Source organism: Mycteria americana, chromosome 2 (assembly GCF_035582795.1).
Source record: "Mycteria americana isolate JAX WOST 10 ecotype Jacksonville Zoo and Gardens chromosome 2, USCA_MyAme_1.0, whole genome shotgun sequence".
NCBI classification, from domain to species: domain Eukaryota; kingdom Metazoa; phylum Chordata; class Aves; order Ciconiiformes; family Ciconiidae; genus Mycteria; species Mycteria americana.
In genome coordinates this window covers 24,599,923-24,623,177 of record NC_134366.1, presented here as the reverse complement: position 1 = coordinate 24,623,177, position 23,255 = coordinate 24,599,923, and the positions used below count along the sequence as shown (strand labels likewise).

The 23,255-nt window shown below is 38.1% G+C and overlaps 2 protein-coding genes across 21 annotated transcripts in view; one reads left to right on the top strand and one right to left on the bottom strand.

Moving 5' to 3' along the window:
• Nucleotides 1-5,559: 5,559 nt before the first annotated feature.
• On the bottom strand, nucleotides 5,560-22,793 carry DBF4 (DBF4-CDC7 kinase regulatory subunit). 5 transcript variants are annotated; one of them, XM_075492751.1, is made up of 13 exons: nucleotides 21,971-22,063; nucleotides 19,960-20,044; nucleotides 19,277-19,455; nucleotides 17,145-17,339; nucleotides 15,900-15,950; nucleotides 15,278-15,347; nucleotides 15,052-15,128; nucleotides 13,431-13,461; nucleotides 13,113-13,155; nucleotides 11,180-11,311; nucleotides 8,398-8,512; nucleotides 7,955-8,079; nucleotides 5,560-6,758 (listed from the first exon to the last, which is right to left on the bottom strand). In XM_075492751.1, exons 2-13 carry the CDS (start codon nucleotides 19,964-19,966, stop codon nucleotides 5,693-5,695), a joined length of 2,091 nt encoding a protein of 696 aa, XP_075348866.1. In that variant the 5' UTR covers nucleotides 19,967-20,044; nucleotides 21,971-22,063; the 3' UTR covers nucleotides 5,560-5,692. The 5 variants fall into 5 exon arrangements, with proteins under 5 accessions (XP_075348866.1, XP_075348863.1, XP_075348865.1 ...); XM_075492748.1 differs by lacking the exon at nucleotides 19,960-20,044 and adding an exon at nucleotides 22,648-22,793 and having other exon boundaries at nucleotides 5,561-6,758; XM_075492750.1 differs by lacking the exon at nucleotides 19,960-20,044 and adding an exon at nucleotides 22,643-22,762 and having other exon boundaries at nucleotides 5,561-6,758.
• Nucleotides 22,264-23,255, top strand: part of SLC25A40 (solute carrier family 25 member 40) — a 29,509-nt gene continuing 28,517 nt past the window's right edge. For 13 of the 16 annotated variants that reach the window (XR_012774159.1, XM_075492769.1, XM_075492763.1 and 10 more), the window contains exon 1: nucleotides 22,264-22,403. The gene's annotated coding sequence lies outside the window, so the exon portion shown is untranslated. The remainder of the gene's footprint in view (nucleotides 22,404-23,255) is intronic. The other 3 variants (XM_075492759.1, XM_075492756.1, XM_075492758.1) reach the window with 3 other exon arrangements.

Sequence of the window (23,255 nt, the reverse complement as noted above, 5' to 3'; positions counted from 1 at the left end):
GCCCCAGCCGGCAACTAAGCACCACGCAGCCGCTCGCTCACTCCCCCCCGGTGGGATGGGGGAGAGAATCGGAAGAGCAAAAGTAAGAAAGAAAACTCATGGGTTGAGATAAAGACAGTTTAATAGGTAAAGCAAAAGCCGCGCACGCAAGCAAAGCAAAGCAAGGAATTCCTTCGCTACTTCCCATGGGCAGGCAGGTGTTCAGCCATCTCCAGGAAAGCAGGGCTCCATCACGCGTAATGGTTACTTGGGAAGACAAACGCCATCGCTCCAAATGTCCCCCCTTCCTTCTTTTTCCCCAGCTTTATATACTGAGCATGATGTCATGTGGTATGGAATAGCCCTTTGGTCAGTTTGGATCAACTATCCTGGCTGTGTCCCCTCCCAGCTCCTGCACCCGGCAGAGCACAAGAAGCTGAAAAGTCCTTGACTAGTACAGCAACAACTAAAACATCTCTGTATTATCAACACTGTCTTCAGCACAAATCCAAAACATAGCCCCATACCAGCCACTATAAAGAAAATTAACTCTATCTCAACTGAAACCAAGACAGACATCTGCTGGTGCGCCTTCACCTGAAATACGTGAGACCCACATCCTAATTCCTTCTCTGCCTGGTGGTTTGAACCACAGAAGTGACTACCATCATTTGGCAATTGACTTCCACTGTGTGGCTCTCAACCTCTATTCCACTGGAGTACCATGTTGCAAAACTGTTCTGAAGGTCACAGAGAAAGCCTGGGTTTTAAAGCCCAGCTATCTACATACTCAAAGAATATTGGAGACACTGAATCTTGAAGTGAGAGGCCCCCTCAGCTCCAAAAAAAAAAAAAAAAAAAAAAAAAAAAAAGACTATTAAATCTGATAGCCACCTGAAACTACAGCTGCTTTATCCCAAATGAAATTGGACTCCACTCAACCACTCAAACACCTGCTTTGCAACCCAAATCTTTTTATGGTGCTATATCTGGGATGCTCAGCATTTATTTTGGATAGCTGCATATACCGTTGAATATCAGAAGCCAAACAGTAACATTTACAGAATGCATAGTAAAAAACCCAAATATTCATCTCGTATCACCTTCAGAGATGTTAATCTGGTTAATGAACTCAGTTCACACTTACCTTCACTCTGCTACAGGTGTCAGTGTTATCAACTATCAACATGATCAAGAAGCCCAGCAGGGGCAGCCTTTATCAGCCCTTGGTGCTTATCAGCCAATGGCTCAGAGGTCACATGGACCATTATAGCTCACAACGATTCTCCAACTGGGGAACACAGAGGCATTCATATTTTCAGCCCCTGTCCACATACCCTACTGTAACTACATCTGTTAGACAGCTACCATTTTTTCATCATTCCTGCACTCTGAGACTGCCCCATCCCTAGAAGTGTTCAAGGCCAGGCTGGATGGGGCTTTGAGCAACCTCATCTAGTGGAAGGTGTGCCTGCCCATGGCAGGGGGCTTGGAACTAGATGGTCTTTAAGGTCCCTTCCAACCCAAACCATTCTATGATTCTTCTACAAGAGCTTCATAGATACCATCACCAGTTACATTAGCTGAGTCCTTCAGAGCTGAGGCTCTTCAGAGTGCAGGATGAAGGCACACACACTCCCCACAGGTGCATCTAAGGAGTCATATGCCTTGCACTCGTATAGGCCAGGAGATAACACAGAGCAACAACAGCATGAACAGATAACTGCAGTGTGCCCTTTTGTTGCAAGCTTGAGACAGAACATGGATTCGATCACCTCGATGCACAATGGCAACCCCTGAAGGACAGAACAGATGTTAACATGCTCAGTGCTCCTCAGGTTGTAACTACCTTTCCCCCAACTCCAAAAGGGGAAGGCCACCTTTTCAGTCACCTACCTGTCACTTTCAGTCAAGTGTTCTGTAGTCAGATGTTGAGCAAGAGACATTACTGCTTGAAGATCCTGCTGCTCAGCGTAGGTCTTACCTGAGTGCATGAAACTCAAATTATTGCAGAACCTTCCTTACGTATGTGTGGTTTTGGAGTCACTAATCCCTACTATCACCATACACTCATACGAGTATCTATACGAACACCCACATGCACACACAGACACACACAGAGAAGCATTCCCCACCCTTGGGAAATCAATCCTCTCAGCCGCACTATAGATTTACCTGAAAAGAAGCAACATTTCTGTTCCAGATAAACACATACTGTGGAGCAAAGTCATACGCAGTGGTTGGACATCCACTGCAAAGATACCAAACCAAACTTGGTGTAGGTGTAGCTGAAGTAAAACACTACTTCTTCTAATGCTTTATTTCTAAAAGCAGGTTTCAACACCTGTATTTCTTTTGGTGTTGTAACTACCATCCCCACTTTGCACTGTGTAGCTACAGTTTCCATTTTAAAAGTCTTTACTGAAAATTATTTTGCTCTCTCCTGCAGTAATGAAACAAAGTGAGTCTGAACAGATCAGTTACAACTCACCCTTACAATGAAGTACCAAACCAGTATAGTGTCTGCGCAGGCTTTCAGTAATGGTACGTGTGTGTGCACACACATGCCTTCTATTTTAACATTTTAAAGATTATGCTAAAATATTTCGCATCCCCAGAAATGTGCTTGCCATACCTATAAAAGAAACAGTAATGGTCACTGGGCCACAGGATAATCACTTAAATAAGAGTACTTTTATAATTTAAAAGTCTAGAGGATTTTCTCAAAACAGTTCAACCTGAAGTAGTGTCTGTTCTACACAAATGTTAAAGCTTTCACTTTTTTGTAACAGTAAAGACTTGGATGCGTCATTAAAATTTTGAATCACACACTGTGTATAGGTGTATGCTGCAGACACTATGGGAATATAGCTCCAAGTTTCTCTAACCACCATAAAAAGGAAGCAACAATTAGTATATTAACAACTGTATTTGAATAGAATATAAAAGTTACCTACACAAGCTTCTCAAATTCACAGAAAGCACGCCAATCAAAAAATGAAGTGCATTAGAAGAAATTCATGTACCTATGAGGAAAGAGTTCAAACTGTAACTATATAATACGTAATTAGCACAAAGATGTACTTACAGATAAAATGCACTTCTAATGCTAAACATTTATTCTAGTGACTACAGAGGTACTTGTGGCAGCGTTTGTGTGATGTATTTCACGTTTCTCAGAATCTCTGCCACGTATTTTGAAAATACTCATTCTCTTCTCTGGGAGGAAGTCAGAAGAGACGGGCAAATCTTCTAGTAACTAGCCTTCCATATTTCATTATTTTTTCAAACAGTAATATAATTCCTTTTAAATTTTTGTAAAAACTTTTTAAAAAAAAAAGCTTGAAAGATAAATGCACGAAAATCACACACAACATGCTGAAGAAATCTGTTTTAGAGATAGTTAATAGGTTTACTGTGGCTTGTGACGCTATCTGAACATTCTACATACAAAGGGGACTTCTAGCACGCACTAACATGACTAGTCATCTGTACACAAAATCTGCATCATGACTAAAAGTGTTTTTTGCAGCCAGTAGCAGTGACTCTATTTTGTTCTGCATTACAATGAGTAGTCTTCATATTTTAATGACAAACCTCTGAATTTGCTTCCCTTAAGATTCTAAAGCCAGATTCCAATGTGTTTAAATCTCCTCTTTGCAGTGCCCATTGAGCTAACACGTTGTAATATTGCATCTAATCATATAATATGCAAGACATACATGTTGGTTATCTGATGAGTAGATTTACTAACGTTGACTACCTCTCCCCTTAACATTTAACTATTGCAATAATCTTTATGTATATAAATGACTAGGCATATACATTCCAGTCAGATGGAAGCCACCATAGCGACTAAGAAGAGTATGTGTCTCGGGGATGTGAGGAGGGAGACATCCACAAGAGATACCTACTGATGGATCGTTGCAATGTTAGGGAAAAAAATGCAAGTTTTTCTTAGACTTGACTTTAGTACTGAACCAAAAGCTAAAAAAAAAAAACCCCAAACCCAACCAACAAAAAACTAAAAAACCCCCAAAACCAAAACAAAAAAAATTCTCAGAAGAAAAATGGACAAACACTTGCTCCCAAAATAGACTGCATTCATCGACTCAGAGCGATCCTTCTATCATTAAAGCATCACACAAAATGAAGAACAAAATAATTGGCTTCAATGTTCTACTTTAAAAACCCATTCCTAAAACACTATATATTGATAAGTTACAGGCAAAATATATAGAGACATACATATTCAAGATCAACACCTTTCTAAAATGTTAATTTTGCTCCTTTCTGTAATGGCTTTCTGTATGATTTTCGTGATGTGAATCCAGATCAGAAGAAACTACAAATCAAGCCAGAAGTGACCAGTAAGATGGAGACACCAAAAGCAGTTCTTACCAGAATGTACAGGCAATTATATGAATAGTGGAACAAGGAATGTCACCTTTAAGGTGACAGCAACGCCCTAAGCAGATACTTTCATCATTAAGCTTCCAATTCACATGGTCTCTAAAGGAAAGTAATTTTATGCCATTTTCCTCACCCGTTCCTGCACACCAAGAAGCTTTACCTACCCCCCATGGAAAATATCCTAGAAAGGACAGACAATAGTATGGTTAAAGTGCTTTCAGTTGTTGCATAAGAACACTGACAGAGTAGGTTTGAGAATACTAAATAGGCAAGAGATAAAAATGCAAACAAGTAATTTATGCAAAAATTAATGAGAGTAATTTCTGCTGGTTTAGATCTCTTATATGACCTTAAGACACTTGCATTTATTAATAAAGCTTTGCAATTACCTGCACTGTAATTCTATACTCTTCTGAAAGAGATCGACTCTGGTAAAGATTTGAAGTATTAAAAAAAGTCTTCCCAATTCTCACTTGTGTCTTTCACTCTGCCTCTGAGTAAGCTAGTCAGGCTGGCTACTCTGAAAGAAAAATCAAACAAATTACCTGAGTCAATCAGAAACCTATGGGCTGTTTCATTGTCATCGTTGTTGCTGCTCTGTTATTGTTGTGTTTGGTTTTTTTAAAGAAAAATTAAAATGTACATCTACTGCCTTCCTGTTGGCTGAAATACACAATACAGCTAGTTTTAGTCTAAAAATAAATTATGTCAGAGTAGCCAAAAAAATGTAATACATGCTTTCCTAATCGTATTTCTTTGTGATTACATTGGTTCCCTGAGACAATTTCAGCAGAAGAAATATTAGGAAAGCAAGTGACTTTTTTTTTTTGCATTCTCTAATAAAGCAGCAGCAGCAGCAGAAGGAATAGGAAGGGAAGTAACCAAATCTCCACAAAACATCAGTAGTCTGCAAGTAATGGACTGCCTTATTTACAATGGAACATCCAGTTATTTATAATGTGGTTATATAGAATGTACCAAAATCAATGATTTTAGAAAATTATTCTATCCAAATGCAGCTACATCATGCTTATTGGTTGCCTACCAATTAATTTAACCCCAAATCTGTGGTCAGAGCCTTTTACTAGCTGTGATAAAGCAGTACCTTTTAAGAAAAAAAAAAAAACCAAACCAAACAAAATGCCACCTTAGTTTTATTTTTCATATTTACATATACAGAAATTTTTGCATTAAAAAACTTGAAAACCAAACCATCTGTACATATAATACAGCAATTAAAGTTTCCATGAATAAAATCTTAAATTTGCAAGTTTGAGTATCTATATTAAATAAAGCAGCATTAAAATCCAACAAATGGGGATGAGGATGAAGAGGAAAACAATGACCACATAACATTTGTATTCTGCCCTTCCCATATATCTTTTATGCTAGTTGAACCTTTGTTCTCAGCGTAACCTGAAATACCTCCAAATTCTGAGTTTATTTCACTTGTCTGAAATAATTCCAGTAGGGCCTGCACTGGTGAGCTACAAGAACTCCTCTTCTCTTCAGGAACAGACTGTCCATCTGTATTCTTTATGCATAACTCCATATTCTGTTTCTGGGTTTCTCTTTTATTTCTTCCCAAGTAAAGCTTCACTTTTCTGCGCAGCTTTCCAGACGGTGAACTATGTACAGCACTGGCAGCCAATTCATTAAGTTCTTTGTTTATAGCAGTATCAGATACCTCAGCCTCCAGAACTACATTGTGCTGCATCTGTTGAAGATTATCACATAAATCACGATATTTCTGGACAAACGTAGGATTGGCATCTGTTTTTTTCAAACACTTTGCTGGTAGAACTACTGCATTATTTAATTTTCTTTTTGGCTGTGATAGGTTTTTGTCCTTTTCACTACAATCTGTAACTTGAGTATGAGAATATGAAGTACACATGCCTTCCTGAAAACACTGTATATTCTTTTTATTTACTTCTGGTTCCAGTATTTCTTCACTGAATGGCTCATAAGCTCGAGACAAGTTCTCCGTGTATGCTTTGTCATCTTTCTGAGGGGGTGGTTGTACCACATTTGATGATACAACTGACTCTCTTAAGTTTGCAGCACAGGAGCAATCAGTTTTAATATTTTCATCATTATTTCTGAACTTACTTCTTAGTTCTGAAGGTTGTGACAGGTGACAATAAAGAACTGAACAGAGAGATCCAGAAATAGGGGTAGGTATCGGCACAGAATTTGGTTGTACTTCTGCAGGCTGGCGATCCAATTTGAGTGCCCGCATTGCCGTATCCTTCCATGAGTAACTTTTCAATGAAATGCGTTGCTTTTTCAGTCGTTCTTTCAGCTCATCTGGTCTAGTTATCTTTCCAATAATAGGAGAAAAATATCCTGTACTACATTTTGTCCTACAATGAAATTGTTTAAAATTATTAACAAACACTTGAAAGAAACATGGGTAACATAACTCCATATGCAACAGATTCTAGAAAAGCAACTAAACTGACAAAGCAATTTTTGTTTTTACATTTAAAGGAAGGATATTTAGGGTAGCAACACACTATTTCTACAGGAACAGAGTCCCTTATATTTGAATTTGATGTTTTCTTACTGATTTCTACAGCTCACAAAATTGTTTTAAAAATACATGAAGTAAGCAGTCTAGTATTTCATTCATTCTCAATTCACAGTGGTATTAAGAATAAAAGAAGCTAATGAATATAACACAATGACTATAAATACTTACAAATATTCTAGGATATATACACACAAAATTAGCAGAATTATATATGCTTTTCTTGACATAGTATTTCAAACGTAACCACTCAGTATTTTTAAATCACAAAAGGAATAAAGGCCTGCCTTCATTAGGATATCAGTTGTTTGACTCTATTTGCATTTCCTTTGATTTCACTAAGAATATCTTTTTTTTTTTTTTTAAAAAGAAATGAGAAAGTTATTCCTTATCTCCTAACGCATTTGCAAACAAATCAGAGCAATCTTGAATTCAGTTACCGTTCCAAGTAATGAAGACACTGGCGCCTACAGTCCAAGACATGAACCAAGTAATTCTCTCCCATTTAAGCTTTTAAGAGATGAAGAAGAAAGGAAAATCTGCTTTCTTTGTCCAGCACAGGCAGGACAGAAGCTAAGAGTACAGATAAGAAGATCTAGATTAGACTAGGAAAAGTTTTTCCACTGGTAGGAGATCAGATTGACTGAGGAGAATATAATAGGATATTAAGAATATCAAAGTTTTTAGAGCAACATGTCCAGACATTGCTGTCCTCCTGTCAGCAATATTTTAGTACAGTTGATCTTGCTTTTCTGAAGGTGAAGGACAGATAGGATAACTTTTGGCAATTCCTTTCAGTCTCATTTTCCTGTGATGCCATCTGCACTTTTAATTTTTTTTTTTTTCCTAATTTCAGCTTTATAGACCTGATTTGCCAGGTACAACTGCATTACAAATTTCAGTGATTCATTTCAGAATGAAAAATATGAATTTATTTTGTACCAGATCCAGAATTTCAGAACTAAGTATCTTTATGTTCAATGCCTTAACTCACAGAGACTTTAAAATTTAGGTAAAAAGGTAACTTACCTTTTGATTTTTTTTGCATCATCTTTGTATTCAACAAATTCATAAACAAACTTTGAGATTATATCATCAACAACTTGATACTGTGTGCTTTGTGCAAAATTTCGGTGCTGTTCACTTTCAAGATGCTGGAATTGAAGAAAAAACATGAAACAAATCTAATACTACAGACGTGAATATAGAAGTCAACAGTATGATATGGAGCAGTAAGTAAATATCATTAAGTTATTACCAGTGTCTCTCAGACATGAACTATTAGTGCCTTCAGCTACCATACATAGAGGAAGCAATCAAGAATTAAAACCTACAAAGGAAAAAATACCCGCTTGCTATCCAGAAATCTTTTAAGATAAAAAAATACATTAAACTAGCAAGTAGAAACCATACTTGGTACCACACTTAAGAAATATGACTGCATCAAAGCGTATACTTGACATTTCACGTACTGTTTGCAGATCTTCATATTTCTTCCCACAACATTCACAATATCCTCTCTTTTTTTTGTCCTTCTGAGGGAGCTGAACAGGAGTTCCACAGTCCTTGTCACTATTTATTTTGTTTCTGTTAACAGAAGAGATATATTAATCAGTCTCAAATAAGGAGCTGAGCTCTATACTTGCCTCTCACAGTATGTTAATTCTTATTGCTTAACTGGAAAAAAAAACAAAAACAAAAACAAAAAAACAAACAAAAAAACCAAACAACCACCTCTTTATTTCCCCTCAAACTATTTACATTATGTTAGTCAATGCTTAGGGAAAACAAAGAGAAAAATTACACATTAATTAAAAAAAAGATTTACTGCAACACGACAGGCAGACTCAGTGGAACTATACGTAAGCATAAAACATCCAGGTTAGTACAGATGTACTACTATCACCGACTCAGAATACACAATTCAAAATTGCAAAACAAAACAAATCTCACTTGACAAATCAAAGGACATATTGAAATCTCTGTGCATAGCTGATAAAAGAAAAAGGAGGTCTGATAAAAATCGAAACCAGCAGAAAAAAAAAAAAAGTCTTCTAACATCTCATCAACTGTCAGTATTTTTGATGCCAAGAAAACACACAGCAAAAACACTTGGTCTAACAGATGAACTCTCATTCTTTGGCAAAAGTAAAGAATAATATATTTGTTGGTTATACATAGCTTTTGAATATGCTGACAAAATGCCATTTTGTCCTGTTTTTCTAGGTACAGGCTAAGTGGAAATAGGAGGAAATGAACCTCAAGTTCTTCCCAGTGATTAAAACACAAAGAGGTTTTCAATAGCTGCTCCATGACCTTCAGAGTCCTCATCTGGGGAGAGCTGCAATTCACTATTAAACCACCTAAGGACAATATGCTAGCAGTAAAGCAAAGCCATCAATCTCTACTTCCCTTTTACTTTAGAGGAATAGTGCCATCTTGCTGTCTAGCCAAAAATCATTCTGACAGACTTTACCAAGTATCTGCATAGACATAAGCTCAGGACTTGACATCAAAAAACCTGTCCTGAAAAATCTCTAACTTACAAAGCATAGCAATGTATTGCTCAGCATAAGTGTACGCTGCTTTCAATAGTGACTTTCAATCAACAAGTCTAAATTGGTAACACCTGCGCCAGCATTTGTTGGGTTCCACAGGATATGCTCCACCTAACCGTGTACTTTTACTATTACACTAGCCTTTTCAGCTTCCCTCTTCAGAACCGTAAAAATCACAGAGAACCAGTAAAGCAGGATATAAGCAACAGCATTTATCATCTGAAGATTGAATAACGTCTGCAGGTCTTTCCTGATGTAGAAGCAAGTAGAATTGAATGGATTTTGTGAGTATCTTTGTCTGGAATTCTCCCAGACAAAGATAAAACAAGTGAGCACTCCTTTTTCTCTCTCCTGAAAATGACATTCCTCACATTTACCTGCTGAGTATGAAATAACCTCCCACCTAAATATCTCTTTGGCATGTGCCAACCTGAAAGATTAAATAGGAATACTCATTCAAACATAACTCCTGAAATTTTTAATATATCCTATTCCTTAATCCATATAAATTAAAAGAATATTGCCTTTTTTCCTTTTTTTTTTTTTTTTTTTTAAATGCTTTAAAAAGAATGGGCCTTTCTAACCCCCTCTGAAGACACACCATTAGAAACTGCCTTATTATTGCAAAGGTTATTGCTGTATTATAGTTGCTGTGCTTTTTCATACTGCTACATTCATTGCAATTAAAAAAAAAATCATGGCAACATCAGCTGAAAACCTCCAGCAATGTAATAAAGGCGAAGATTAGACATAACCTGAACAGTGGAGAAGCTATTTTATAAAGAAGTATCAAACCTAAGTAAGTGTTAAACCCCAAGGACAGAAAAGCAGCAAAAGTTACTAGATACAGAAAGTTCCACATACAGCAAAGCTACCTTTCACCTACATATCTTTAGTCTCTCACGTGAATAGATTTTAGAAGTCAATGAAAGAATCATTAACACTCCAGATATGAGAGGCAGAAGAAATTCAAAACAATAGTTTGATTCACCAAAAAAAACAGATTAAGTCTAAGTAGTTTCAAATCATAAAACTGATTTACAAGAAGTCCTAACTGCATCTGGAGTGCTCAAATAGAGCCTAAATGCCAAAATGTATCATATAAACACTTGCTGCAAGACCAGCTGCAATTCTACTGGGCAGTTGGCATCCACTTTTAATCTCTAAAGAGTTGAAGCAGTATTTGCAGAGTCTAATTTCTATGGACTTTATCAACAATGTGCAATCTTTATCAACAAGGATGTTGCACTATGATTGAATATCACTGTTTTAAAAATTTTTAACTGCCGACTTCAGCATTATACTGACAAATATCAAAAGAAGTCTTAAGAAATCCACTTCCTGTAAAATACTTACTGGATGGCATCCAAGATGAGGACAAAGAAGAAACCAGTAGCAGAAAGGAAAAAAATATCTTATGCTGACCCACAGTGATAGGAGAAGGCCGCATTTTTGGATGTATGCATCTGTATGTCCAAAAAAAGGACTAAAGACAGGATAAAGAGGGTACAGAAAGAACAGACAGACACCAACAGTTACAGTGCAGCAAATAAATCATCTGAGACACGGCTATTAGTACTAAATATCACACAAAATTAGAATAAGAGCAACTATTTTAGAAAACAATTACTTTAGAATTATTTCAGAGAACCGCCCTCTCCTCTGTCCACACCTCAGTAACAAGTTTTCAACAAACCTTTGCTTAGACTGAGTTTGCTTTTGACCAGAAGGATGCTTCTTATCCACCTCAAATGGACTATACGGTTTTGGAACACAGTAGTTCAGAACTGGAAAACTGGACAACTGCAGATAAAATGGTCTGTACTGGCTGTATTAGGCAAAAGAAGTGCATTAGAACCATCAGAAAGCGAAAAAGGAGTTTATAGCACAAATTACAATCAGGTCAAAAATCTTGGAAAAGTGTCTCTCTTTTATATAAAACGTACACAGAATGCTAAACAGATAAATATCCTAGAATAAGTCATTCCTTCCTTCCTACAAACTTGATACTTTCTCAGAATAGATTTGCCTTGAGTTTCCATAGCTGTCTTACACGTTCCCTGGGGTATGGCTTTCATGCCTATTTATTGTTGAGAGTTCGGTAATCAATAAAACTAAGAACAATTTGCATGATGGTACATCTGCATTCCCAAGAAGTAGCTATAGCAGTTCCTAACATCCAATCCATTAATTTTTTTTTCCATTTTACCATTTTCTTCCTTTTTGACAAATTTTAATCAATTCTAATTGATTTATATCTAAAATATAAAACCTGACCTTTTCATTTTCCAGAAAGATAATTTTCCTGTACAGCATTGTACTTAGATATCAGAACTAGCAACTGTACCATTGCTCTGAATATATTAAAAATGTTTAAAATAGGGTATGCCAAAAGTTCACATACTGAATCATTTGACTGAAATGCTGATGCCAGAGTCTGATTTTTTTCCCCAAATTACTATTATAAGCTACCCAGGCAGAAGAAAAAGAGCAAGTCTGCATAATAGGGACAGCTAAGTATCTTGTTCTGCTTCTAACTTTTACTTATGTTGCATAAACATTTAAACATCAAAAGGCATTGTTTATGTTATGTAAACATTTAAAAGTGTTTCAGGTGTTTGGTACACGGCTACATTCAGAAGCCAAATTCACACATATTTATATACTAATTTCTTGTACTTACAACTGTGTTTGTCCAATTCTCCCCACTATCCTGATGTCCCTCATACCTATTACACCAACTCAAGCGTAAGACCAGGTTTAGATCTCTTTTTTAAATTCAGGAAAGTGTCAAAGAAATCAGGTCCAAGAATTTGGAGCTTATAAACATCGTCATAAAGTAGAAGTTAGTTAAGAACATAAAGGTGCAAAACATGTTGTGCAGAACTACACTTTCTTATAATTCATTGTTCTCTCAACTTCTGGCAAACTGGTATTTCCTTACACAACCAGGTCTGATCAATTACAGGACCAGAAAGATGTGAAAATTTTAAAGGCTGAAAATATCAGATTTCATGCTACTGAGGATATTGAAATCAGATTAATAGCTTTTTTTTTTTCCTTTTAACAAGAAACATTGAACAGGAAATTAAACCTAATTTCAAGGGACAGTTTTAACTATAACAACTTCCCTTTCCATACACCTAAACAGTCTCTGGAGGAGATGAATGTTACTGAGTTGGGACTATAGGACTGGAATTTAGTACACAAAGTTTTATTGGCCTTTTGGGCTATAGTATTTGGATCTAAGAAAAGATGTCAGGGTTCAAAGCTTCCAGGTTTCCTTTTCATTCATATGGCCCTTGACAGAAAGGACCCAAAGAACCCACGCTCAGGGTCTACAAACTGGAGCTACATATTAGCTTTCCACTTCCATTACCTATTGCAAATATTCCCTATTATACTACTACCTGCTCAATCTCATTCAGTGGCTAAACACAGACACCTACCCAGAGCATGCAGAGATGAAAATTTTGTATCTTATAATAACAGGACAGTATGCCTGGCATCTGAAGTCAGGAAGTTGAAGGAAATTAAAATCTGAAGGTCACTTCCTCAAGGCATACTAAATATTTCTGAATTACTCAGTTTGAGAACCACATTATTGAATGCATGAAGAGAACACTTACCGACTTCTATCTTCCACCTTGACAAATGGATTTTTCAGTCTACCTGGCTCAAGGGGGAGAAAAAGAAATTAAGAGAGAAATACTTTTCTTCATTCGGCAAGTTACTCCAGTATCTGAATAAATAAGCAGACATTACTTTAGAACTAATTATGTATATGTTTTGACAAACTCTGGATTTCCATGAAGTTTTTCTACACCCTTTTCTTAGACATACAAATTAGAATACAGCAGCACATTTGACCAGATGAGAACTGTAGTACATTTTAAAGCATTCAGAATGTAAGGCAAAACAAAAAACTCTATAATTGAAATACTTACTTCTTGACTTTGGAGCAGTAACTTGTTTTCCCTATTGGAAAAAAGAGAGAAGGTATAAAATCCCTGTGAATATTATTCTGCATTTTAGTAAAGATTTAGGTGTAGGTAATTTTAAGTTATGAGGGTCTCCCTGTATTAATCATGACTTCATACACAGGCACGATAAATTTTGCAGGCAACTAAGCTCATTAATACTTCAGAAATATGGTAACATGTTTCCCAAAGAAATGTTTATTTCTACACTGCAAAGAAGTGTTCTCCTTGAGACATTTCAATTTGTTTTTCCTAAAACCAAAACCAAACAGAAAACCCACACAGGTAAATTTATTCACTTAATCTCTCTGTTCCCCCAAAATACCTTGCCATGGTGGAAAGCTGATTCTTAAATATGGATAACATTTTTACAACACTTTACATAAATGCTAAAAAACTACAAGCTGTAAGATGCCACCAAAAACTGCAGATAGCAACATTCTCCAATGAAAACAATTCTTTTAATTTGAATGGATTTACACAGGTTGTGGGGTTTTTTTTAGCAATGAAGATTAAAATTAAAAGGTGTATTTTGTCTTCAGAAAAGAGTAAAGTCTACATTCAAGCATCAGCTGTTAGCTGTAACTGATTCCGGTAAAGGTACAAACTTGTAGTTTATACTACTTGCAAAAAAACCCCACCCTGCTACCCACGAACACCGATATACTGATGATTTATCAGAGGATTTCATGTGGCCTCAATAATTAGCCAATATTGCATTCCAAAACTACATAACATACACTAGATGGTATGCTTCCATTTACTTATCACAGATCCCTGCCTAGACTAGATAATTGTACAACTTCACGTGTTTAATTTAAATTACAGAGCAACTGCAGATGGATCACACAAGCAGCTAAAACAGTTTCAGTGTCTCACTCTATCATACACTAAAACCTGGAGAAATCGGGATTTTCACATGCCAACTGCACAGAATAGCTCAAAGATGCTTTATGCTAGTTCTCTAAAAGACTAGGAAGGAAAAGATGCAGAGTTGAGCAACTACACAGATTCTCTAGAGACAGCTGCTTCAGCAAATGTAACTGTGATTCTTCAAAAGGGTCCAACAAAAGGAAAGGGTGTGTCATACAGAAAATTATACAAGGCAACTTCACCACAATCTAATCTTTACTATACTAAATATTCATAATGATATCTAATATCTAAATATCTAATATTAGATATCATAATGATATCTAATATCTAGATATCTAATACTAAAACCAAGCTACAATTTTTTTGTATTATTTATTGTTTTTGAGGCAGGCAGAATGGAAGTTTCAGACAGTTCAGTACTTCTGATTCTTAGATATCCTTTGTAAGAGCAAAGGTCTACACATTCTTTAATCAATGCTATTATGGAATTTATTTTTTAATAATGCTGAAATGTATAGCTAATATTTTCTGTTTTCCAAAGATGGTTTTTAAATCAATTCATAAAACATACTGGTCTGTGAAAAACTGAACACGAGCATGACTTTATTAAAATAAAATCTCTAAGCTTCACAGTAGGTAGTATTTAGTACACCTGTGTTTTCTCAGTTAATGAAACAAAAGGCATTTTCACAAATGGCAAAGAGCCACTTACCACATCTTTAAAAGAACTGCCTGCTCTTTTGATTAGGTACAACTCCTTTTTCTTTTGTTCAATGTAATTCTTAACATCTGGCAAAAAGAGGGAGAATTATACTCAAGTGAGTTTATTTTTGTATGTTTGAAGTAATTGGTCATTTTTAGTATTTTGAATTCAACAAAAGGATAATTAAATGAACGTTACAAGTTCAAGTTAGGCTTCATCAAACAAAAATATTTACCATCAATATGAAGGATCTTCACTCCCCAGCTCAAAGCATTGGATAGTATACTACCAGAGGGGATTAAGTCCTGCAAACAATAAATTATATTTATAATTTTAAGCAATATATGTTAGATTATGTAAAATAATTACAAATATATTACAACATGTAATATGAAAGCTGAGATCAAAGTGCAGATGCTTTGCTTCTTGCCAAAAGACTATCACTTTCCTCAACTGACTTTTCCATCTCTGTGCCACAGCACTTCACCATCAAAAGATTATATTTAACCTTTCATAAAGCCAAAACTGTTCTCTATTGTCACATTTTATAGTAAGATTTGTAGACAGTGAATTCATACATTTACTTTAACTTCACGAGCACCTCTCAAATGCTAGCTACATTAACAATCCTGATAAATTATAATACTGGTCATAAGACTCCACAGACTTTCAATTCTTCAGGAAGTACCCAGAAAGCATGACCTGACAGTTTTACTTAGGACAATCCCTCAACTCCTGCCTGCGTTCCATGAGGGATTTCTCTCTTAGACCACTAAGACCACTCTTACTACTGCTTGTTTTCTAGAAGAGCAAACCCAAAGTTTCTCAAGCATGAATTTGTTGATTACTTGGCTTACCTGCTCTTTGATTGCTTTTTCAACTAAGGATTTTCCTCTGCTCATACGTACCTATATTAAAACAGAAACACATTTGTAGCAAGTTAGAACTCATTTCAAAAAACCAAAAAGTAAGACAATTTACAAATACATATTTTAGCTATGATAGTCTCCTTTTGTTAACTGTACTGCTATTTTTCATTAATACACATCTTCCCCACAAGGTTACAGTTGAGATAGTCTGGGCAAAAAAAGAAAAAACAAAAGAAAAAAACCCCAACAAGTAATTGTTTTCAGCCGAAGCAGGTCACTGCACGGATGAAGCAACGTTAGTGCTGGAACAGCATAAATGGTGGGAATAAACAGCCAGTGGCACACGCCAAAACATGAGGTTTCATCAGCTGGACTTGTGCCAAATTAAGCTAACAGTCATGAGTATAATCACAGCCTCCCTCTTATCCCCATCTTTTCTATCACCAGTGCATCTTCTTTTGTACTGTATGCTATTTATTCATAATGAGTATGCCTTTACCTATCCAGGTTATTGGCAAAATGATGTGATCTCACCTATGCAATGCAAAGCCCAGCCCACAGACTGGCTCGCAGTCATGCTTCTAAATAAGTACCATGTCTATAGTACAACTAATTGTTTCCAACTGTGTTTTGAAAGGACGAGAGACTTGCCCGTGTAAGGTACTTCATGTAAACCTGCACAAATTTAGATACTAACTGTTGCAATTAACATGATCCTCTAAGAAAGAGCTCAGAAAAACTTAATATTCATAATGTTCAATTTTAATTATTTCCTTGGACTGCTATCAAAGAGTGCTTCTGTAGATATCTGCATTAACAACGTCACAGCAGCCAGATATTAATAAGCTGTGTTGCTAAAGAGACAGGAACCACTGGATGCCATCACAAGCCTATCCATATTGATCTGGCTGTCAAACATAACAATGACAATAAGTCAGGCGTACTATATTAGAACAGGTTTTAGTGTAGTCTGCTTATTAGCAGAAAAGGCTCCTTTTTTTAATTAGTTTTTGAAACTTTGCTGAATTAGTTTCAGTTAGCCACGCCTAGCTTAACAAGTTAGCCTGAACTAGTTTAAAAGTATGTTTGATCTGTTAAAACAAACACACACAAAAAAACCTTATTCACCCAAGGAACTGTTGCCATCTTTAGGAAACAAAAACAAGAGAAAAACTGTAAGAGCATATCCCATGGGTTGTACCCGATTTGCAGTATTATTACCAAGAAACTTACCGTATCTACTATCTTAAATGAACTTCCATCATGTCGATCTTTTCGGTTGCTAGGATGAGGTGAACTATTTCCTCCATTACGTGCAGATTCTGGGCTAGGAACAGGAGAAATCTGACCAAGAGTTGGTGCAAATTTTGCCTCCTTTTTATTAGACACCAGATAGCTGATATCTTTACTAAGAAAACTCTCCACTCTCTAAATATAAAGATATAAACCAAGTAATTATTTCAGGACAGTAAATCAGTAACTCAGTTTTACATTGCATACTTTAAAGAAAAGTGACAAAACTTCTAGAAATATTAAGTTCAAAACCATTGAATTAATGAGAAGATATTTTCTAAAGATCTGGATAACCATTACAATTGAGCTGTAGCAGCATCTTACCAGTCACAAGTTCTAATTTCAGTTTCTCAATTTTGTAATCTCTATCAAAAGAGCTTTGCTTTGTTTTGATTATTATCATTCTTTGAACTATCTAGCTGTAATACTTTCCAAATAGACGACTCCAAACACTGCATTGAGAAACAACAGAATAATTCAAGGAAAATCACTGTTTATATAATTGTATGTAACCTAAATTACGTAGAAGATTCAGCTAAACTTAAAGGTACGTGTATGCAAATGTAATTTCCAGTTTGCAAGAAGCTATAAATTTATTGAGTTTAGAACCTGCAGAAAAATTAAAATTTCAGGATAGCTACCATGTTTCACACCTACAGTCTTCATAACACTTCTCAAAAACATAGAAGACGTAAGTAGATTCGTAATATTTTCATACTCAGCAGGACAAAATACGTGGTTATCCTATGCTCACTCTCTTCCATTTTGCTCCTTCAGTCTTTCATTACCAACTGTTGTGTGATTATCAGCCCTATTTGCCTTGTTATTTCTTGCCAGTTTATGTAGCTTAAAACATTTTCCTCTTCTCTACTAATCAGTATGGAAAGCACAAATCGCACAGGCAGCAAGCTTGAAACTGTGCCTTCTAATTCTGCTCTACGTACCTTTTACAGAAAGGGGACATACAGAGAGAGGCACTTTTGAGTGCACTCCACACAAGTAACAACGAAACACGTGGTAGTTGCTCTTGAGGGTGCTGGGCACCTCAGATTTAGGCATATACTCAGAATAAAACAGAAAAACTTCCTTTTCAGTCTTTGATTTGCAACCTTACCTTTCACATATGAATTCAAAAAATTCTGTTTTAGAGAGAAAGGCAAAAGATAGCATGCACTCATTTAATGCTAAATGTAAAGAGATGCATTTAACATGAAACCGTGTTATTGCTATTCCTTGCCTCTACTATGATTTTAGACAGCATCTTGATTTACAAGCATCAGTTTCATAAAACTGCTCAATGCTCCTCTGAGGTCAAAGAAGTATTGCCAAAGCAACATTCAGAATAGCTAGCAATTTAAGAAGATCCCTTTTGCTTCTGTGGTTAAAGGGTGTTTAATACTTTAACTGCCAAGATTCCTCTACACTAATTTAAAGTATTCAACTTTTAAGTGGACTAAGCAACTGCATTGCTTGTGTGTTACTATGATATCCTGTACTTGGCTTGTATCAAAGTGTTTCTTCCATACAGAAAAGAGAATTAGGAAAAAAAAAAAAAGTATTAAGATGCTTATAAAATTTACAATTTAAATAAGAGTATTTAAAAATACACATTAACATACCCCATGCAGAAAGTACTTACTGAAGTTACTGACTTTCAGTAAGCATATGCAAAACACTTCCTCTAATCTCTTTCAGGTTCAGCTGAACAACTTTAGTTGTAACACGTAAACATGTCAATATAGTCAGAAGCAGCAGAAAAAAAGTCACCTCAAACAATGAAACTTACTAACTTTGGATAAAATTTTAAGCAAATGAATAATCAACTGAAAACAAACCTTTATAATAAACACTTTTGTTACAATTAGCACAGCAGTTTCTAGCAAAAAACCCTCCACAAAATAATTTAAGCTAATTGTTCGTATTAAACATTAAGACAAACATAAGAAACATAAAATCCTGTCACATATAAAATACAAATAACATTAAAATGCAGTCACAAAGAATGTGGAAAAGGCATTCCACATGCACAGATTTTCTTCTAGTTTCATAAAGGTCTCTGCTCATTAACTTACCCCTCCTAGCTCTTTGAGGTCCTTTCCTATTTTTTCAGAGATCACATTTGATGGAATATCAAGGTAAAACACCTTCCCAGTAAGTGGCTTATATTTAAGTTTCTCTGGTTTTCCTGTATCTTTTTTCACATTCTTCAGAGATGATCTTATCTTTTCTGTTTTTGCTTGCATTCCATCTGCTGCAAAAAGAAAAGGGAATTTAAACAGGACTGTGTTTTATGACCTGTGTTTCTTTTTTTCTTTTCAAAAAGGAAAATTCCTAAATTATGGAAATGGACAAGGCAAGCTTCCATGCAATACAGGACTTTTAAAAAATAGCTGTATGTTAAACATGTCAAAACCAAGACATTAATAATAATACCACATATAACCCTTAAAAGTTTCTTCTTAAAATCATATCCTAAAATGGACTTTTTATTTCAGTGGCTATACAATGCCATCAATTTTCTCACCTAGTTTGGCAAGTATTTGCTATCTCTGTACTACAGTACATACACTACTTGCACTGTCACTGAGAATCACAAAAACACCATTTTAGAAGAGAGTCTGTCTGTCTCTCTCTCTTATTCATCTGAAACAAAAAGGATTCAGACTCATTAGAACAAAAACCAGTCAGAAGTAACTGAAACACCAACAAATAAAAGACCTAGAACCTACTATTTGTCTGAATTTTGAGCACCCACCTGACATGCGGGAAAGCTAAGCTTAAAGTTCAGAACCACTCTAGTTACGACCACTCTTTCTGTCCCAGTGAATTTTACTCTAAAACTAAGAAAACACATACAGCAATTAAACTGTGCTGATGAACTTTCCTGATGCTCAACACAGAGCTATCCACGCAGGCCTAACTGTTAGACTAGACATTAAAATAAGCAAGTAAAAAAATTCGGTCTGGGTAAGAAATAAGCCTCATTTCTCAAGGGAAATCTAGGAGTGTGGTAGAGTTCTATGAGAACATCAGCTCAATACTAAGTAGCAATCAAAAAAAATTAGAAAATTAGAAATTGCTAAGAAACAGAAAATAAAATGGTTAATTTTATTATGCCACTTCATAAATGCAGGACTCAGCCACATCTTAAATACAGCCTGCAAAAGAGTAACAAGGATGATCAAAGGCATGAAGAATGACCTTGTAGATTAAGAATTTGTCAGTCTGTAAAATAAATGATTTAAGGGAAAACTAATACAGATATACAAAATCAAGAAGAACAGAGAGAGAATGGCTAAACAGCCTATTCCAGTAGAAGAGCTACAGGGCACCAAACAAATCTAGGAGTCAGGTACAAAATGAAAAACAGGAATTGATTCTCTATGCAACAGTGCAACCCTGCGTAGCTGCGTAGCTTGCTGCCAAGGAATGCTGTCGATACTAAGATGCAATTTCTAGGGAAGGCTGTACAAGTACAAGGAAGAGGAATACTTTGAGGTGTCCTAAATGCACAGAAGTGACATGCAACTCATGAAGTCCCTGTAGCTAAACATAGCTGGAAACTAGAATAATATTATTAGGTGAAAGTAATTATACCTTCTCTGTTCTTACATACTTCCACAGGAATCCATTTACAACCAATGACAGAGAGAGAATCATCCAAGACTTGCACATGATCAGTTTTACATTGTCTTTTCTTCCTCACTGACTGACATCCTACTCCTAGTTGCTTCTCTTTTGGACAAGCTCAAAAAAGACAATGAGGGTTGCTGCAGGAAGTGAGCAGGCCTCTTCTGGAGACAAGAAGCCAACATGCAAAACAGTCCCTCTGTTACGTATTCTCTGCCTCCCTGAAATCGTCTTAGACAGGTGAGGGAGCAGAACTCATGCTGCTAGATTCTGTAAGTAATGGTTATGAACACACATAAGCAAAGCAGGAACAGCAGTCATCTTTGTACAATCTAGGAGACCAAAAGAATTAGAGAAGTAGGAAAATGGGGAGGCTTAGGATAGTGTAACTGATTCAGAATCTGAACAGAAAAGATGGATGATAAGCAGGTGTGCAAGTGAAATTCCATAGATGACCAGGGATCAATATGGTGTTATATCCAGAACACATGTACGATGGCCAGGGCAGCTCAATAATTAACACACTAAATACAGGAATTAATATTAGAAAAGACATATTAAACTTCTTAGGGATAATCAAAAGTTTGGAGTGAGTTAGCAGTACTGTAATAACAGTAAAGAGTCTCTCTCATAAAGCGACTGCATTTTAATACCCTGGGCCTAACATGCTGAGGAGGCCTTCCATGCATGCTCCTGACACCAGCAAAGATCTGCCTGGGTGGAACAGTTTGCACGGCAGTGGCCTAGCGAATTTCAACATAGCTACTAGCTTCTTTGCACTGCAAGCTTCTTGTAGAACGGAACAAGTTAGCTAGCTACCTTTCCAGTTACACACTTTTACGTTTAATTCCCCAAACCATGCAAAGGTTATTTCAGCTGTCCACCTCTAACAAAGCCAGCCCAAGGCGTGCTCGCCCGCTAGCCGTCAGGAAGGCAAGGCAAGAGGCCCAAAACCCAGCAGCAGGCTGACTGCGGGGGCTCACAACGAGAGCCAGGAAGGCGGCACCGGCACTAGGCCGCGGCTGAAAGCGACCCTGCTGATGGTGGGAAAGGCTCGAACACCCCCCCTACCCCGAGCTCCGAGCCGGGGCGCAGCAGCTCCCCCCCCGGGCAACCCCCAGCGACCCGCCGCTTACGGGGACGCGCTTCTTTGTCGGCGGCCTCCGCAGCGCTCGGTTTCATCTTCCCGCGGAGTCACATCCTCCTCTCCTCTCCGCCCGCCGACAGACCTGCAGGGGTTCAGCAGAGCCGCTAAGCTCCCCGGCAATCAGCAGCTCCAAGCCCTCGCCTCCCCTCCGGCTGCAGCCCGGCCACCCGCCTCCACCCCCCCACCCCGGGCTCCCGGCCCGCTCTGCCGCAGCCGTTGGGGCCGGCGCGGGTCTGCGGACGGTGCTGTGCCGTGCCGTGCCGTGCCTCGCCTCACCAGGCTTTCCCGCCTCCGCCAGCCCCAGCCCGCCGCGCTGGGCCTCGCTCCTCCTCCCGGGAGAGCGGCGCCGCGGTCCCACGGGCGCCCGGTGCCCCGCCGCGGGCCGCGCTTCACCAACGGTCGGCCCGGGCCGCGCGCACGCGGTAGGGCGCGGGCAGGCGGGACGAAGGGCGGGAGCCGAGCGTCGGGGGTGGAGGGAGGAGCGCGGCAGGGAGGTGCTGCGAGTCGGGGTGAAGGACGCGGGGCCGCGGCGAGGTCCTTCCCGCGAAGGGGAGGGCGGAAAAGAAAGGAGTCCCTCGGCGTAGGGGGGCTCCGCGGAGGCGGAAGGTCAGCGGCCGTTACTGGGGGAGGTGGCACTCCCTCCCCCGCCTCCCTCCCTCACCGCACCTCGGGGGCCGGGGCGGGCCGGTGGGCGCCCTTCTCAGCAGAAAGCCCGGGGAAGTGTCTCTCTGCCCAGCCCCGGCAAGGTGGGGGGGACCTTCCGAGGAGCAACCGCTCCGTTCAGCGACCTTCCGCCGGTGCCGGCAGGCCGGGGACTTAACCGGGTTCAGCTCCTCCCGCCCCCGAGGCTCCCCCTCCCCTCCCGGGGCATTCCCTGGCTCAAGGGCGAGTCAGGTTGCTGGCCCAGTTCGGGGCACGGCTTGACAGTCTGCGGCTGTGCTGGGACTTGTGGTCTGTGACAGGCGGCTGGGGGGCCTGGCTGAGGATGCTCCACATTTTCATTGCGGAAGACTTTGCCTTCGGAGGTCACAACCCGGCTGTTGCTTATAAACGCATTCTATATGCTATTCTGGAAAGTAGTTTTGTTATGAAATCAGTTAAAAATATATTAAAAAAGACACCACCACCCCCAAATTAGTAGTTGTTAGCATCTGAGGGGCGAATCTTGGTTTATGCAGCTTAATCTTTCTTATCTTTTATTTGAAACTTAGTAGAAATAGCAAAACCTAATGTGGCTATAGATGAAATAAAAAGCTGAGATCAATGTAAACTAA

Excerpts from the sequence above, each read along its gene's own strand:
- DBF4 (XM_075492748.1), bottom strand. The coding sequence starts at position 22,016 with ATGAAACCGAGCGCTGCGGAGGCCGCCGACAAAGAAGCGCGTCCCC. Across the intron at positions 15,129-15,277 it reads GAAGATCCTTCATATTGATG|ATGTTAAGAATTACATTGAA; the intron begins GTAAATATTTTT and ends TCTTTTTGCCAG. Across the intron at positions 13,156-13,430 it reads TACTGCTCCAAAGTCAAGAA|GTAGACTGAAAAATCCATTT; the intron begins GTAAGTATTTCA and ends CCCTTGAGCCAG.